Source organism: Dendrobates tinctorius, unplaced genomic scaffold (assembly GCF_039654945.1).
Source record: "Dendrobates tinctorius isolate UK_male_01 unplaced genomic scaffold, ASM3965494v1 ptg000049l, whole genome shotgun sequence".
Taxonomy (NCBI): Eukaryota; Metazoa; Chordata; class Amphibia; order Anura; family Dendrobatidae; genus Dendrobates; species Dendrobates tinctorius.
In genome coordinates this window covers 24,640,519-24,660,000 of record NW_027361717.1, presented here as the reverse complement: position 1 = coordinate 24,660,000, position 19,482 = coordinate 24,640,519, and the positions used below count along the sequence as shown (strand labels likewise).

The 19,482-nt window shown below is 44.9% G+C and overlaps 1 protein-coding gene across 1 annotated transcript in view; it reads right to left on the bottom strand.

Moving 5' to 3' along the window:
* LOC141091149 (saxiphilin-like) overlaps positions 1 to 19,482 on the bottom strand; it is a 149,979-nt gene that overhangs the window by 106,139 nt on the left and 24,358 nt on the right. The window contains exons 2-6 of the mRNA XM_073576547.1: positions 16,067 to 16,230; positions 14,347 to 14,452; positions 13,151 to 13,366; positions 2,735 to 2,941; positions 1,119 to 1,334 (exon numbers count right to left, since the gene is read on the bottom strand). Of these exons, the coding sequence (XP_073432648.1) occupies positions 1,119 to 1,334; positions 2,735 to 2,941; positions 13,151 to 13,366; positions 14,347 to 14,452; positions 16,067 to 16,230 (909 nt within the window). The remainder of the gene's footprint in view (positions 1 to 1,118; positions 1,335 to 2,734; positions 2,942 to 13,150; positions 13,367 to 14,346; positions 14,453 to 16,066; positions 16,231 to 19,482) is intronic.

The window sequence follows — 19,482 nt, the reverse complement described above, 5'->3', positions numbered from 1 at the left end:
CAGGAAACAGATATAACCTGCTAGACAGATCCGGCAGAAAAACGGATCCGTTTCTACAGTTCTCCAAAATTTATGCCGGATCCGTTTTTTCTAAAAATAGCCGGATCCTGCCTGACGGCAAAAAACTGATGTGTGAAAGTAGCCTTAGTCCTTTTCTCACTGCTCTCTGTCTCCATCTTGTGGCCAAAACCCGGTACTACGTCGTCCTGCACTAATTCCCAGCTGTTAACCATACACATACGATGAAGCATAGTGCACATCATCCTTTACATGTTCTTTCCATCTCAGACAGGTCCATGGGTCAGTTCACCCCATACACTGAATCTGTGAAAAACACTGGCAGAACAGGGACGTGCAACACAGTCGTCTGAATGAGGCCTCTCTCTCTAATCATTGTTTCAATTGGAACAGACAGGAAAAGATAAGACTTATGTTCATGTTATATTTATAAAAACAAAAACTAAAGCAAATATAGAGACTATGACTAGTACTTCTCATTCTTGATCCACTTAGGCAGGTAAAATAGTTAACATGGCGTAGACAAAGGTGGCATACACAATGTCGAAGTAGATAACCACAGTATAAAATACTAGAGCCTAATAATAATATTATGAATTTTATTTTTGCGGCGCCGACATATTCCACAGCACTTTACAATTAAGCGGGGACGGCTTATAGCACTTTCCACTGCCAAGTATGATGCTTCACTGTAACACCAAATGGCTGAGCGTAGGGCGGGATTGGGGGGGGGGGGGTTTGTTTTTCTGTTTGTGTAACAAAACATTTTAATAAAAAGGTTTTCCGATTTAAAAAATGGATGACGTGGCAGGCAAAGGTCCAAAAAGAGGGCGTAAAAATCAGGGCAAAGAATTTGTGATCTTTCATGTTGAATTGAACTTTAAGAAGAGAATTTATTAAATCTTTAGGACAGATTTATAGTGTTAAGAAGTTGCAAAATATGGTATATTTGAGCAAAAAGTAGTATTTTTTCGTGATTTTGTGTCGGACAACCATTTTATCTATTGTACATTCAGTAGATGTGTTGGAGCTTAGAAAAGAGGCCTTGGTCAGCCGGTTTCCCACAAACGTAATGCCTGACATACTCTGTAGTTCCTCACCTGAGACCTCACATGTAGGGGGTGTCTGTCCCGGTCCAGTTCTTGTACCCTTTATCTCTTCACCATTTTTGGTAACACACCAACTGTATCCGGTGCTGCCGTGGAACTGCAATGGACTAAAGTAGCCGTTTTCATCACAGTCAGGTAGAAAGGCTCCGAGTAAAGGTTCTGCGACACTCAGCACTTTACTGCGTTCTTTTATGCAGGCTGTTTCACCTGATAACAAATATAGAAGAATTGGTGTTATTATCTGTATATGCATGACTATATTGTAGGGTGACCTTCATACTGAACTTTCATCATATATTTCTCAGTCCGTCAGAGCTGATGTAGTCCGAGCTTAGATCCACCTTCTTCTCTATCACTTCAGCATACAATGACAAGGAGCCCAACAATGGGTTTTCATGACGTTACACAATTGTACAGTCACAATGTATCAGTGATAAGTCATTATTGTAGTTGTAAGGTTTGGCCAGGACCGTAATCATGGCCGAGGACACCTGGGCACTAGTGTCCTGGCCTCCCTTCACAGGAGAATAATGTTCACTAGTCAGCATTCCTGTGTCTTCAGGTCCAGCTCCTTCAGGATCTTCCCTATGTCATGGGGGAACCTCTCCAGGTGGATTTATATTAACTGAGACACAGTCCATTTCAGCTTTAACAAGAACGTCTTTACTGGGTTCCTTACACAGCACATCCAAAGTCATCACAGCTTTTACAACAGTCTTTGCATAACAGTGTTCCTCTCTACACAGCTCTGCTACGGATATGCTTCCCTTGGTCTGTTTTTCCCCAGATGCAAGATCACTATTTACCAGAGTCAGTAGCCACTGGGAGAGCGATCTGCCCTTCTGTGCTGTTCCCTGCACTTGCACCACATGCTTTCTGTTCAGACTCACTGCATCTGTAGGTTCCTCTAGCCATTTTGCCCCAGCCAAGAGGGTATCTGCCCATGCGATGAGTTGCCACATACTGGAACTGCTGTTGGATCCCCAACGGTATCTGCCTGCTGCTGTGATGTCCTGTTGTGTTGGATAACTGGGCTTCACCCCTTCAACTTTGCGTGGCTGCTGTGTTGTCCGGGGCCTATAGCCCTTGTAGACGGTTCGGGTGTCCCTCGCCCTCTGGCTTAACCTAACACTTACACTTGCTTATTACACAGCAGCCCCTTCTATATTTAACCGTTACCTATACTAGTTCCTTAGTTACAACTATACCACTAGAATATCCCCCATTGGTGGCCAAAAGCTGACAATACACCCTCCCTATAACTTACATGGATACAATACACAGTATAAAAGAACAAGATATGATATGTACATATTACTGGAAATCGTAATACACGTAACTGCATAGCACTACCATTACTTATAGGCGGTAATACATTTACTCATGTAGCAATACCACAATATATCAACAAACATACGTAGAATTTACATTACACTAACACATGCGAGAAAAAAAAACTTGCGCAAATGTGATACCGGGACCACCTGAGAAGGAAAGGGAAAGCAGTAACATTCTCCAATCCCCTTACATAGTCTTATATCTGTAATCACTGCCTGTAATAACATCGATGCACAGGGAGAGGAAGGAAGAGTAAAGTAGATTCTTACCGGAAGCTTCACATGGTTTTGGAGGTTTTCCAGGGAAATTTCTGGAACCAAAAACCTCTTCCCCATATTCATCCACGCACCAGGTGTAGACATGGGACTGCTGAGGTCGATAGTTGCCCTTTTCATCACATTCCGGTACAAAAACTGCTGGTGAAGGTTTAGCACTGAGCAGTTTCTGACGTTCCTTCAAGCAGGGAGGTTTGTTTGCTGAAAATGGATATATAACCAAGAGTTTATGAAGCCGCTTATTGCTGTGTATGTGGTATCATATCATGTCCTGAAGCATTGCATGTCTTTTTTTTTCTAAAATAGCGATTAAAGTTGTAGTTTCTGATTGGATGGCTACTTTTAATATAATGTAAAGGTTTAGTCCAAAGGTGTACAGTCAGTATACACGGCGGCTCCATTGTACTCCTTGTATATCAATGTGTTTTAATTGAGAATGACATAACGAAGGGATTGCCCACACCTGTCCATGAAATAGCCTTGGAGTCAATTGTCCAATTACTTTTGGTCCCTTTAAAAGCAGGGTGGCACATGTTAAGGAGCTGAAACTCCTAAACCCTTCATCCAATTTTAATGTGGATACCCTCAAATGAAAGCTGAAAGTCTGAACTTCAACTGCATCTGAATTGCTTTGTTTAAAATTCATTGTGGTAATGTCTAGAACCAAAATTAGAAAAATGTTGTCTCTGTCCAAATATATATGGACCTAACTGTAGGGTGACTAGAAAAGCAGGGCTGTGGAGTCGGAGTCGTGGAGTCGGAGTCGGTGCTCATTTTGGTGGAGTCGGAGTCGGAGTTGGAGTCGGTATAAAATGGACCGACTCCAACTCCTAAAATATATAATAAATTGGGTACAGTAATTCAATGCAGGATGTGCTGAATATTTTTTCATAGGAGTTTGGGAAAGTTATGAAATGTCCTATAAATGGCTGTTATATTCCTGATCTAAGGCTACATTCACACACAGCGTTTTTCCTGTGTTTTTTGAGGATACGTTTTTCAGCTGCAAAAGTTGATCATCTTTTTAAAAAACTGCATCACCTGAAAGGTTTTTGAGCTCATAGATAATGTTACTCAATAGCAAAAGCAGATTAGAAATCTGCTCTATCTATCCATTTATCCATATCTGTCTATCCATATCGTATCTGTACCAAAACGAATGAAAACCGGGTAGTACACCAATATATATTCTGTTCTATCTAAATATCTTGATTATTGGATCATAAAAATGATTAAATGTCTGAGGTTCACATTGTACTACAATAAATTTTTCACTTAAATATAAGCAATATGTGTGGGAGTCGGAGTCGTGGAGTCGGAGTCGGTGTAAGGGAAATTGAGGAGTCGGAGTCGCAGGTTTGGCTTATCGACTCCACAGCCCTGTAGAATAGGCTGGACTGTATGCCTCCCACACACATGTGCCCGTCATCCTGCCACATCTGATGTAGTTCCCCTTATACTCCCTATGAGGGTGGCTAATCATTACCCTAGTGGTGGATGCAATCTTCACTCCCACTCCCTTCAGTGTTGGCAGTCATCAACCTCTCTCCTTCACCTGGGATAACTACACTGACCAAATCAGAGTAAATGTTTAACCTACAAAAAAGAGGAGTACTAAGCCAATGTAAAACATTTCATCTTTATTGATTATATAGTTAAATGGAAATATACAAAGGAAATCATTTACAAAACAGAAAACGCCTGTGACGACTCTTGGAGTGGACCCTCTGGGTCGTGACACCAACCCTCCCAGGGCGAGCTGACCTAGTGAAGACCACCCCCTATACAGGGAGTGTCAGGGGCAAGCCCCAGGGGGTGATGCACCACGACTGCTGGCACCAGGCGGCCGGCTCACAGGAGACACGAGTGGGTGAGTGTGTCTGCAGGAACGTGTAAAGCGTGGACACGGGAACACGTGGTATACAGAGACTTCGTTCGTCCGGGTGTGAGTGAAGCAGGATGCGTGCAAGGAGCACGTCAGAGCACTGAGTCAGGCAGCAGGTGTGCCAGGAGGTGTAACAGAGTACAGGAGCAGGGTGTGTGCCAGAGGGCACAACTGAGCATAAGACAGAGCGCAGGATTGGTACGTGTGCCAGGAGGCACAACAGAGTAAGAGACTGAGTACAGGATCAGAGCATGTGCCAGGAGGCACAACTGAGTATGAGACTAAGCACAGGGTCCGAGTGTGTGCCAGGAGGCACAACTGAGTATAAGACAGAGCACGGAATCAGTGTGTGCCAGGAGGCACAACTGAGGATGAGACAGAGTACAGGGTAAGAGCGTGTGCCAGGAGGCACAACCGAGTATGAGACAGAGCACAGGTTCAGAGCGTGTGCCAAGAGGCACAACAGAGTGCAAGGCAGGGGACCTGAATACAGCGCACAGCCAGGCAGGGACACGGCAGACCAAGCCAGGAAGCTCAACAATAATCAGGCACCTCCCCTAGGGGGAGGTCGTCTGATATAGCACATCACTACTACTGGTTCCGGGTCAGGACCTAGCCAGAAAGCACATGACCACTACAGGTTCCGGGTCAGGTCCTCCATTACCATATAGAGGACCGAGCCCTATACAGCACTGACAGGAGCGCGCAAGCGCAAACGTGACATGTAGGAGGAGACCCGGGAACGAGAGCTGCGCATGCGCACCCGACGGGACCCCCGGAGTGACCGCGGCTCCGGAAGAGATGACGTCGGGACCGAGGTCCCGCCCCCAGGTGAGCACGGCGTGACAGTACCCCCCCTTTACGACCCCTCTTTCTAAAACTGGAGAGGAACTTAGACAAAATCTGGGGTGCGTGGATATTCTCCCTGGGTTCCCATGACCTCTCCTCGGGGCCAAAACCCTTCCAATCGACCAAGAACATGGTTCTCCCTCTTACCTTCTTCATGGCCAAAATGTCATTCACCTCAAACTCATCCCCCAAGCCAAGAGGCTGGGGTGTGTGGCCTGGAGAAGGATGAAATCGGTTAAGAACCACAGGTTTTAGGAGAGACACATGGAAGGAATTGGGAATACGGAGTGAAGGAGGCAGCTTCAATTTGTAAGCAACATCATTAATCCGCCTGAGGGCCTCAAAAGGACCAATGTAATGGGGTCCCAGCTTGTAAGATGGTACCTTAAGGCAGATGCATTTGGTGGAGAGCCACACCTTGTCACCAGTGAGAAATGGAGGAACGTCCAGGCGCCTCTTGTCAGCATGTAATTTCATTCTGTCCCGTGCTTTCTCGAGAGCGGGTTTGGTCTCCTGCCATACCCTGGAGAACTCCACAGACAGAGAATCCGCAGCAGGTACCCCCGAGACAGGAAGTACCGGTAGAGGCACATTGGGATGCTGACCAAAGACGATGAAGAAAGGAGACTTGGTAGACGATTCACTGGAGTGATTATTGTAGGCGAACTCAGCCCAAGGAAGTAGACCGACCCAGTCATTCTGATGAGCATTAGAAAAATGCCGGAGGTAGGATGTAAGGATCTGGTTGGTACGTTCCACCTGCCCATTGGTTTGAGGGTGATAGGCGGAAGAGAAATCCAATGACACTTTCATGAGTCCGCATAGAGCTCTCCAGAATTGGGAGGTGAATTGGATCCCTCTGTCTGACACGATGTGCTGGGGGAAGCCGTGAATACTGAAGATATGGGAAATGAAGATCTTCACCAAGTCAGGAGCAGAGGGTAGTCCTGGAAGAGGAATGAAGTGGGCCATCTTTGAAAATCGGTCTACAACCACCAAGACCACAGTACAACCTGAAGAACAAGGCAGATCAGTAATGAAATGCATGGCTATGTGCTGCCATGGACCCGACGGAACGGGAAGCGGGAACAGAAGACCAGAGGGTGGTTGTCTGGGTATCTTGTTCTGGGCACAGGACGGGCAAGATGCTACAAAGTCTTTAACATTCTGGGAGAGTGAAGGCCACTAATAATGGCGAGAGATTAAGTCCAAAGTCTTTTTGACACCAACGTGGCCGGCAATCTTGGACGAATGTCCCCAATTTAGCACTCGTTTTCGGTTATTCTCAGCCACAAAGGTTCTTCCCGGAGGTAACGTGGTTAACTTGACAGGAGCCACAGTAATTACTTTGGATATATCAATGATATGAGAGGGTTCTTCCTCTGCATCAGACGACAGGAATGATCTTGACAACGCATCCACTCTAACGTTCTTATCGCCGGGCCGAAAATGTAGCTCAAAGTCAAAGCGGGCGAAGAATAGGGACCACCTGGCTTGCCGAGGATTGAGCCTCTGTGCGGACTGGATGTACGCCAGGTTCTTATGGTCCGTGAAGATCTTGAATGGATGTATGGCACCTTCCAGTAAGTACCTCCACTCCTCCAAGGCCAACTTAATGGCCAATAGCTCTTTGTCGCCAATGGAGTAGTTTTGCTCAGTGGAGGAAAATACTTTAGAAAAGAAGCCACAGGTGACAAAACGTCCAGAAGAAGATTTCTGCAGAAGGACTGCGCCAGCCCCAGTAGAGGATGCGTCCACCTCGAGAGTGAAAGGTCTACTAACCTCAGGTCTGTGAAGCGCCGGAGCAGCGGCGAAGGCTTGTTTTAACGAATGGAAGGCCTCTTCAGCCTCAGAGGGCCAAGCCTTTGGGTTAGCTCCCTTGCAGATAAGGGACGAGATGGGGCGAACCAACGAGGAGAAATGAGGAACGAACTGTCGGTAGTAGTTCGCAAAACCAAGGAAGCGTTGGATTGCCTTCACCCCATGGGGCTGTGGCCAATCGAGGATGGCGGACACCTTTGCCGGATCCATGCGTAGACCTGATTCTGAGATAATGTACCCCAAGAATGGCAGGGACGTTTGCTCAAAGGCACATTTCTCGAGCTTGGCATAAAGGCAGTTCTCCCTCAGGCGCTGGAGGACTTGACGCATGTTCTTTCTGTGAGCGGAGAGGTCTGGAGAAAAAACGATGATGTCATCCAGATAGACTACCACGCAGAAGTACAGCATATCCCAGAAGACGTCATTCACGAACTCCTGGAACACCGCTGGGGCATTGCAGAGGCCGAAGGGCATGACCAAGTACTCATAGTGACCGTCCCTGGTGTTAAAGGCGGTCTTCCACTCATCCCCGGAACGAATGCGTATCAAGTTGTTGGCCCCACGAAGATCCAGTTTGGTGAAAATTCGAGCTCCTCTAAGTCGGTCAAAGAGCTCCGGGATCAATGGCAATGGGTACTTGTTCTTGACCGTGATATCGTTTAGGCCTCGGTAGTCTATGCAAGGACGGAGGGAACCGTCCTTTTTTACAAAGAAAAATCCTGCTCCCGCGGGCGAGGAGGACTTACGGATAAAACCTCTCACAAGGTTCTCCTGGATATAGTCAGACATAGCTTGGGTCTCAGCAGGGGGTAGCGGGTATATCCTACCCCTGGGTGGCGTAGAACCAGGAATGAGGTCAATCGGACAGTCATATGGCCAATGGAGGGGCAGAGTCTCGGCCTCCTTCTTGTCAAAGACATCTGCAAAGGACCAGTAAGCCGACGGCAGACCTGTAGGTGTCGGGGATGGACCGGCAGAGTTCATCGGACAGACGGGCAACAGGCACTTCTCCTGACAGAATGGTCCCCACCGGAGTATCTCGCCCGACCGCCAGTCCAGGGTTGGCTCATGAGTCCGTAGCCAAAGGAGGCCTAGAAGAAGTGTGTAAGACATGGTAGACAAGACGAGGAAGGAGATCTTCTCCAGGTGCAGGGCTCCGATCTGCAGCTCCATCTCTTCGGTGGCCTGGGTAACGGTCTCCTGCACGGACGTACCATTGACCGAAACAATCGACCGAGGAGTCTCCAGGGATCTGACAGGAATCCGGTATTTTTTAACCACCTTGAGTGTGATAAAATTCCCCTCCACGCCAGAATCCAGAAAAGCCTCCTCAGAATAACGCTTGGCACTGAGATTCAATAATACGGACACGAGCAGGGGAGGAGAGGAATCACATACACCTAGGGAGGCCTCTCCTATCAACCCTAGGCAGAGAAGTTTCCCGGCTTCTTGGAGCAGGAACGGAGGAGGTGAGAGGAGCTCCTCTCTCTGGCTAATTCACGGGCACGTTCCTGAAACCGCAGGTCAATGCGTGTCGCCAGAGAGATCAGATCCTCTGAAGCGGTGGGGGTATCCCGACCTGCCAGTACGTCTTTGATCCGACCCGACAGGCCACGCCAAAAGATCCCTACGAGAGCCTCGTTGTTCCAACAGAGTTCGGAGGCCAAGGTACGAAAACGGATGGCATACTGTCCCACCGGTAGCGTACCCTGATGGAGGTTAAAGAGGGACTCGGTGATAGAGGCCAGCCGACCCGGCTCGTCGAACACCTTGCGGAAGGTGTCCAAAAGGTGGAAAGCTGAGAGACGAGTGGGTCATTGCGCTCCCAGAGGGGGTTCACCCATGCTAACGCCTCCCCCTCTAAGTGTGAAACAATAAAGGCAATTTGGGCGCGCTCAGTGGGATAGTGCTGCGGCAAAAGCTCGAAATGTAACCGGCATTGGTTCAGCAATCCTCGACAAAACTTAGGGTCCCCGCTATATCGGGGTGGCTTGCCGAGGCGCGGCATCGGGTGCGGGACTGAGGACTGGCCAGAAACGGATTGTATGGCCGACACACGGGACTCCATGGATTTCAAAAAGGCCATAATCCTGGTCTGACTCTCCCGTAGGAACACCAGTTCCTTTTGGATGGAGGTGGTGATACCAGCGGGGTCCATGGCCTGATTATACTGTGACGACTCCTGGAGTGGACCCTCTGGGTCGTGACACCAACCCTCCCAGGGTGAGCTGACCTAGTGAAGACCACCCCCTATACAGGGAGTGTCAGGGGCAAGCCCCAGGGGGTGAGGCACCATGACTGCTGGCACCAGGCGGCCGGCTCACAGGAGACACGAGTGGGTGAGTGTGTCTGCAGGAACGTGTAAAGCGTGGACACGGGAACACGTGGTATACAGAGACTTCGTTTGTCCGGGTGTGAGTGAAGCAGGATGCGTGCAAGGAGCATGTCAGAGCACTGAGTCAGGCAGCAGGTGTGCCAGGAGGTGTAACAGAGTACAGGAGCAGGGTGTGTGCCAGAGGGCACAACTGAGCATAAGACAGAGCGCAGGATTGGTACGTGTGCCAGGAGGTACAACAGAGTAAGAGACTGAGTACAGGATCAGAGCATGTGCCAGGAGGCACAACTGAGTATGAGACTAAGCACAGGGTCCGAGTGTGTGCCAGGAGGCACAACTGAGTATAAGACAGAGCACGGAATCAGAGTGTGTGCCAGGAGGCACAACTGAGGATGAGACAGAGTACAGGGTAAGAGCGTGTGCCAGGAGGCACAACCGAGTATGAGACAGTACAGGGTCAGAGCATGTGCCAGGAGGCACAACCGAGTACGAGACAGAGCGCACGTTCAGAGCGTGTGCCAAGAGGCACAACAGAGTGCAAGGCAGGGGACCTGAATACAGCGCACAGCCAGGCAGGGACACGGCAGACCAAGCCAGGAAGCACAACAATAATCAGGCACCTCCCCTAGGGGGAGGTCGTCTGATATAGCACATGACTACTACTGGTTCCGGGTCAGGACCTAGCCAGAAAGCACATGACCACTACAGGTATCGGGTCAGGTCCTCCATTACCATATAGAGGACCGAGCCCTATACAGCACTGACAGGAGCGCGCAAATGTGACATGTAGGAGGAGACCCGGGAACGAGAGCTGCGCGTGCGCACCCGACGGGACCCCCGGAGTGACCGCGGCTCCGGAAGAGATGGCGTCGGGACCGAGGTCCCGCCCCCAGGTGAGCACGGCGTGACAACGCCAACCAGAAGTAGGAACCACACAGAATACCCTAGAGTACATTACCATTACTCATCTCTAAAAGTGAGTATGATATGAATATATTCCTTACTAATTCCAGTTCCCACATAGGTGTAACCAAAAAAAGTAGTGACACCTAATAAACAGTATAGGCCTATGTACATATAATCCAAATATGTCCTTTACCCAGAACAGAATGCAGCTCTTAGGATACAATATTTTGTAAAAAGTTAGCACCAAGTGTATACGGCTACATGACAGTGGATGTAGTCCTACTAAGAGGCATTTCCCATTAATGTGTGTACTTGATTACACCTCATGGCTCAAGAGTACTGTACTCAGAAAGATCAGAAATAATACAAAACAGATATCCTTTGTATATGTTCCATTATGCGTGTTATATATTCTTGTGTTAGCCTATCTCCAGCCGATTTATCTGTTAGCAATGTTACACATGATTTTTCTTTTTATCAGATGCTAACATTTCTATCCAGACCCTGGCACTACTAGGTTGTGGGTTTTATACATATACAGGTGCTTCTCACAAAATTTGAATATCATCAAACATTTATTTCAGTTCTTCAATATAAAAAATGAAACTCCTATATTATATAGTCATTACACACAGAGTGATCTATTTCACGTGTTTATTTCTGTTAATGATAATTATGGCTTACAGCCAATGAAAACCCAAAAGTCATTATCTCAGTAAATTAGAATACTTTATAACACCAGCTTGAAATATGATTTTAAAATCCGAAATGTTGACCTACTGAAATGTATGTTCAGTAAATGCACTCAATACTTGGTTGTGGCTCCTTTTGCATTAATTACTGCATCAATGCGGCGTGGCATGGAGGCGATTATCCTGTGGCACTGCTGAGGTGTTATGGAAGCCCAAGTTGCTTTGATAGCAGCCTTCATCTGTCTGCATTGTTGGGTCTGGTGTCTCACATCTTCTTCTTGACAATACCCCATAGATTTTCTATGGGGTTAAGTTCAGGTGAGTTTTCTGGCCAATGAAACACAGTGATACTGTGGTGTGTAAACCAGGTATTGGTGCTTTTGGCAGGTGCCAACACTGCAAAGTCCTGCTGGAGAATGAAATTTCCATCTCCAAAAAGCTTGTCAGCAGAGGGAAGCATGAAGCGCTCTAAAATTTCCTGGTAGACGGCTGCGCTGACTTTGGTCTTGATAAAACACAGTGGACCTACACCAGCAGATGCCATGGCTCCCTAAACCATCACTGACTGTGGATACCTCACACTAGACATCAAGCAGCTTGGATTGTGTGCCTCTCCACTCTTCCTCCAGACTCTGAAACCTTGCAAAATTTACTTTAATCTGAAAACAACACCTTGGACCATTGAGCAACAGTCCAGTTCTTTTTCTCCTTGGCCCAGATAAGACGCTTCTGGTGTTGTCTATTGGTCATGAGTGGCTTGACACAAGGAATGCGACACTTGTAGCCCATGTCCTTGATGCGTCTGTGTGTGGTGGCTCTTGATGCAATGACTCCAGCAGCAGTCCACTCCTTGTGAATCTCCTACAATTTTTTGAATGGCCTTTTCTTACCAATCCTTTCAAAGGCTGCGGTTATCCCGGTTGCTTGTGCACCTTTTTCTTCCACACAACTGTCCATTAATATGCTTGGATACAGCCCTCTGTGAACAGCCAGCTTCTTTAGCAATTACCTTTTGTGGCTTCCCCTCCTTGTGGAGTGAGTCAGTGACTGCCTTCTGGACATCTGTCAAGTCAGCAGTCTTCCCCATGATTGTGGAGCTACTGAAGCAGACTAAGGGATCTTTTTAAACTCTTAGTAACCCTTTGCAGGTGTTTTTTTATTAATTATTCTAGTTTACTGAGATAATGATTTTTGGGTTTTCATTAGCTGTAAGCCATATTCATCAGGGTAAACAGAAATAAACACTTGAAAGAGATTACTCTGTGTGTAAAAGACTCTATATATGAGTTTCACTTTTTGCATTGAAGAATTGAAATAAATTAACTTTTTCATGAAATTCTAATTTTGTGAGAAGCACCTGTATACTAATGGTTATATCTCCATGTAGGACTATGTCCACTGTATATAGTTACATATATCTGTTTTGTATTATATGTTTTGTATTATTTCTGATCTTTCTTAGTACAGTACTCTTGAGCCATGTGGTATAATCAAGTACACACACTAATGGGAAATAACTCTTAGTGGGACTACGTCCACTGTCATGTAGTCGTATACATTTGGTACTAACTTTTTACATTGGCTTAGTATTCCTCTTTTTTATAGGTTATATATTTTGATTAGGAGAGCCATTTAGTAATTAGATCACTTATAGGTATTCAGAATAATTGTTTTCAGATGTTCCCCTGCGTCACTCCCTATATAGCCCTATGGTGGCACAAATTTTGCAGAGAATGCTACTCACCCCCACTTGCTATTTATTATGTTGAATATTTTATCCCTAACCTTAGGAAATGTATTTCTGTATCTACTGTAGATGATTGATTTGACTCCTAATTGTAAGGAATGACTTATAGTAAGTAAGGGCATAACTAACTCAATGTAGAGACTGAGGTGAGTACACTGATAGCATGGATTATTACCTTTATTTTCACATGTCAGTCCCGAATTTCCTGGTGGAGTTCTTGTTCCCTCGATCTCTTCACCATTTTCGTTAAGACACCAACAATAACCGGTGCTGCCATGACACTGCTTCGGAACGTAGTTTCCCTTTTCATCACATTTTGGTACAAATGCCCCTATTTTCATGTTTTTTCCTCCGAGCACACTCTGCCGATGCCTCATACAAGGGGTATGTTCTATCCAAATAAAACAAATTGATCAGACAAGAAAGACTAGTCACAAAATAGAGATGATGTTTCAAGGCGAATTGAAGATTCCCTGAGTTTTAGGATCTAGATAATAAGTTCTAAGGAAACTGATATAAAAAGTAAATATCTCCAAAATATTACAGAGACAGATGGGAGCGGTCACCTGACTATGTCTGCCTCACAGCGACTGGCTCCATCAGAGGTTCTGTACAAATCCTGTTTCCCAGAGCTTCAGACAGAAGCCCCGACAGAGTCACTGACATGTGGACTGCACACAACATGATCATAGCCTTAAGAGACAAGTAAATAACTATTCTGGCATTTTTAATCTACATTTCTATTAGGATGAATACCATGCATGAAATACAGTGCATGAATCATAACATTTTTATAGCTTTAACACGATAGTTGTAAAAAAAAATATAAGAAAATGCAGCATTGAAAGTATTTCCTATCAAACATCACTTTTATTCCCTGTTGCAGTAAAACCGTGAAAACAGAACAGGAGCCTCTGATGAAGCTATTATGTTTCGGCAATGAAACCAAATCATCAATGGCTAAGGTTTAATTTCAGAAAAAAAAATATTTTTTGTGTTTTTAAAACTCCATTACTCCTGAATCAGGGGTAATAGAGTTTTAAATATAGAAAAAAAAATAAGATTCAGGAGTCCTGAAGGGTAGCTGAGCAAGAAAAATGTAAAATAATTGGAAAGTTTGATATATCCGTTTAAGCCACAGAGATTCTGCTGACTTTTGTAGCATCTTCTTTTTCGTACTTGTACCTTCTTTGTTATTTCATAGTGCTGGTGAGCTGACCTTATGGTGTGTAATAAATCCAATAACTTGGTTAGGATAGGACCATAGAAATAAGGTTTATTTCTGATTGTTGAGAGTTGATTCTAGATACATAAAATAGTTTAGTTCTTTCACAGCAATGATTAGAGGTGACTACTAATGTTAGCGCTCACCTCTCTCAGAATAAGCTTCAGTCATGATGGGCTTCAAATTAAAAGGATCCAATGAAGCTTTGTAAACGTCTTTACTATCCAGAGAGATGGCATCTGCTTCTCCATTCTGAAAAGCAAAAGGGTTATCACTGATAATGATTTCTTCTATTCGCTTTTCTTAAGTGGGTCCCCGACTATAAGGTGACCACAACAATCCGCAGCGATCAGGTGAATCTATCAATAAATGCCAGTTTTTGTGCAGTGCCCCAAGAGGATAGATTGAGTATTACACAGTCATTAGAGCGAGTGGTAAATTTGTAGCCATAATGTGCTTTGGCTAATAAATTCCAGCTCTTTTGTAATGTTCAGAAAGGTTATTTGAAAACAGCTTTCTTACACCAGAAATTTTTTATTTTAATTTCTCGGTTATCAATAAAGAAGCACTCTTATCAACATTTTCTACCCAATAAATTCATCTTTTTTCTCTGCTCTATATACAAACAGCGACTTTCTGTTTCCTGTAAAAATCCTCTTCAACTCTTGGCCCAGCTGCTCCGCTCCTCCTCCCGCCAGGGACTTTTGCGGTGACTCGTGACTCATACAGGGAAAAGAGACCTCCTGTTTCCATATAGAACTTATAAGGATCTAGCTAGTCTTTCTTAATACGTGATGTCATAGACCTAATGGAAAATGAGAAGAATTAGCTGGGTAGAAAGGCAAAATGAGCAATGGTCACTGCAGCCACAGGAGTTGCCAGGCGGCAGGCTACCATAGGCTCACCATAGCCTTAAAACAAGCTTTGGGTGGAAATAAAAAAAGCCGCATATGCTGTATATATGAATCTCTCTGAATCTATTTGAACCATTTAATGTAAAATTGATGAAGGTCTGATGACTGAAACGTTTTGTACACCTTCTACACATTGTAAATAGAGTCACCCGGTTGGGTGCTGGATTCTTGCACTGTTTGTATGTGACGGGTCAGGACCCTATCCGTGCACCTAGAGACGTCACAGGATTGCTGTTCTTCTCACTTTGCAATATATTAAGAAGATAAAAACTTTGACGGGAATGTTTCTTACTAGACAGTGAATACAACAGATCTTCACTCTTTGATTGTTAAATGATTTACTTCTAATAATTTTCTAATATATTTTAATCAATATTAAAAGTTAATATCATAGTTATACTTATTTCAAAATAACAGATTAATTTTTTCTTCTAAAAAACAAAATAACTGAATATTAAATGTATTGCCGTATAAAAAAATGGAATAAAGGGTCAGTATCATGTGGTTATCTTCTCTCTAAATGATAAATCACTACTTGTCTTGTGTAAAAGCTAAAATCCTTATAGCGAGGCAGGTCTCCACTCAATTAAACCTTACACTGGAAAGTTTCGAGAGGAGATTTGCCAATTCTAGAAGCAAATCCATGAGGTCTGTTTTTCAGATATTCTAGGAGAGTTGGAAAGAATCAGTTAGACAATCCATTTTCAGATACCCAATCTCATCCAGTGGCCAGAATGGTGTGTACCACTATCTACAAAGATGGTCTCACACCTGGGAGGACCTGTCCTGTACTGCAGCACACAAACCATTGATTTTAGTGGGCTTTATGTAATGCTTCATTTTCCCAAGGATTACACCCGAAAGTCATTGCCCCCTGCAGGTGAGACACTTTGTGATCAGCCTAATGTCAATGGACCCTTCAACAAGTGGACTTCCATGATGATGTACTCACGCTGATCGCTCTCACACAGTCCTCGGTGCTGGATTTTTTCACACACGTGAGTAGAATCTCATCTACATGACAAGAGGTCACCAGATCATTGCACTTTTGTTCTTCAGTATCTGACGTCACACACCAACGTACATTTCTTATATTGGGAGCTGCAGAGCTCAGAGCTGGAAAATTGCAGAATAACAATTAATCAAGGAAATAACATTTTCATAAAAAAATGTATATTTCTAATAAATACAAGCCTATATTATTGTCTCAAAAGTTCTGATTTTCCTAAAACTGCAATGATCTATACGGCTATTCCCAGTTTTGTATATATACAGAGTTAGCCATGTTACGTGTATCAATAAAACCTAATTTTCATTCTGCACTGATTTGCAGCTATTACCCTCTTTATGATGATCCCCAGAGCTCCAAAAACCCTGTTGTTACTGAATCCATCAATAGATTGCTGACATTCAAGCATGTTCAGATGACCCTAATGACCCTATGCATACATTATACATCATCACACTGCGATTAATGAATACATGAACTCAGCTACTAAAAACATAAAGTACATATAATATTTTTTAACAAAAAGTGAAAAAGCCATCAAGCCACGTCAAGGTGTACCTAAATATGAATGGTCGGTAACAATATTATTCTACCTCTCTATGTGATATACTAGGCCTCATTTCAACTCTCCAAGCCTCATCATCTTTAACCTACACATTTTTCCCAGACAGGGTTTTAGTTGTGAACGATGCCTTGATTCCTTTCACAACCCCAGTTCTCCAGTGGGATATGTGTAGTTGGGGCCAGACTGGGACAAAAGAGCTGTCCTGGCACACTAGGCCCACCAGCCCACATACTATAGTGGCCCCTACCCCCACCAACTGGTGAAATTTTTTTTACTTGGTCACATGTGGAGACACATGTGAATGGTGCGTCAGTGCGCATGATCAACAACCGCTCCATCTACATAGTGCTCTTCAGAGTTCCAGTTCTCGTGATCGTGGGGGTTCCCAGCAATTGGAAAGTTATCCCCTACCCGTAATTAGAAAATGATAACTCCACCAATACAGACACTCCTGAAGCCCAATGCCATCACTCCATCAACAGATCAGGAGAATAATTCAGATACGGAGAACTGCACCCAGTATACAAGTGGTAATGTGCAGTGTATATTTATACAGGACAGGAGGAGTGGAACTGTGCACTGTATATACAGGACAGGAGGAGTGGAACTGTGCAGTGTATATATACAGGACAGGAGGAGTGGTACTGTGAAGTGTATGTATACAGGAGAGGAGGAGTGGTACTGTGCAGTGTATATAAAGGAAAGGAGGAGTGGTACTGTGCAGTGTATATATGCAGGACAGGAGGAGTGGTACTTTGCAGTGTATATAAAGGAAAGGAGGGGTGGTACTTTGCAGTGTATATATGCAGGACAGGAGGGGTGGTACTTTGCAGTGTATATATGCAGGACAGGAGAAGTGGTTCTGTGCAGTGTATATATACAGGACAGGAGAAGTGGTTCTGTGCAGTGTGTATATACAGGACAGGAGAAGTGGTACTGTGCAGTGTATATACAGGACAGGAGGAGTGGTACTGTGCAGTGTATATATACAGGACAGGAGGAGTGGTACTGTGCAGTGTATATATACAGGACAGGAGAAGTGGTACTGTGCAGTGTATATATACAGGACAGGAAAAGTGGTACTGTGCAGTGTATACATACAGGACAGGAGGAGTGGTACTGTGCAGTGTATATATACAGGACAGGAGAAGTGGTACTGTGCAGTGTATATACAGGACAGGATGAGTGGTACTGTGCAGTGTATATATACAGGACAGGAGAAGTGGTACTGTGCAGTATATATATACAGGACAGGAGAAGTGGTACTGTGCAGTATATATATATACAGGACAGGAGAAGTGGTACTGTGCAGTATCTATATACAGGACAGGAGAAGTGGTTCTGTGCAGTGTATATATACAGGACAGGAGGAGTGGTACTGTGCAGTGTATATACAGGACAGGAGGAGTGGTACTGTGCAGTGTATATAAAGGACAGGAGGAGTGGTACTGTACAGTATATATATTTACAGGACAGGAGGAGTGGTACTGTGCAGTGTATATATACAGGACAGGAGGAGTGGTACTGTGCAGTGTATATACAGGACAGGAGGAGTGGCACTGTGCAGTGTATATACAGGACAGGAGGAGTGGTACTGTGCAGTGTATATACAGGACAGGAGGAGTGGTACTGTGCAGTGTATATATACAGGACAGGAGGAGTGGTACTGCAGTGTATATATACAGGACAGGAGGAGTGGTACTGTGCAGTGTATATATACAGGACAGGAGGAGTGGTACTGTGCAGTGTATATATACAGGACAGGAGGAGTGGTACTGTGCAGTGTATATATACAGGACAGGAGGAGTGGTACTGTGCAGTGTATATATACAGGACAGGAGGAGTGGTACTGTGCAGTGTATATATACAGGACAGGAGGAGTGGTACTGTGCAGTGTATATATACAGGACAGGAGGAGTGGTACTGTGCAGTGTATATATACAGGACAGGAGGAGTGGTACTGTGCAGTGTATATACAGGACAGGAGGAGTGGTACTGTGCAGTGTATATAAAGGACAGGAGGAGTGGTACTGTGCAGTGTATATATACAGGACAGGAGGAGTGGTACTGCAGTGTATATATACAGGACAGGAGGAGTGGTACTGTGCAGTGTATATATACAGGACAGGAGGAGTGGTACTGTGCAGTGTATATATACAGGACAGGAGGAGTGGTACTGTGCAGTGTATATAAAGGACAGGAGGAGTGGTACTGTGCAGTGTATATACAGGACAGGAGGAGTGGTACTGTAGTGTATATATACAGGACAGGAGGAGTGGTACTGTGCAGTGTATATATATAGGACAGGAGGAGTGGTACTGTGCAGTGTATATATACAGGACAGGAGGAGTGGTACTGCAGTGTATATATACAGGACAGGAGGAGTGGTACTGTGCAGTGTATATATACAGGACAGGAGGAGTGGTACTATGCAGTGTATATATACAGGACAGGAGGAGTGGTACTGTGCAGTGTATATATACAGGACAGGAGGAGTGGTACTGTGCAGTGTATATATACAGGACAGGAGGAGTGGTACTGTGCAGTGTATATATACAGGACAGGAGGAGTGGTACTGTGCAGTGTATATATACAGGACAGGAGGAGTGGTACTGTGCAGTGTATATATACAGGACAGGAGGAGTGGTACTGTGCAGTGTATATATACAGGACAGGAGGAGTGGTACTGTGCAGTGTATATACAGGACAGGAGAAGTGGCACTGTGCAGTGTATATACAGGACAGGAGGAGTGGTACTGTGCAGTGTATATATACAGGACAGGAGGAGTGGTAC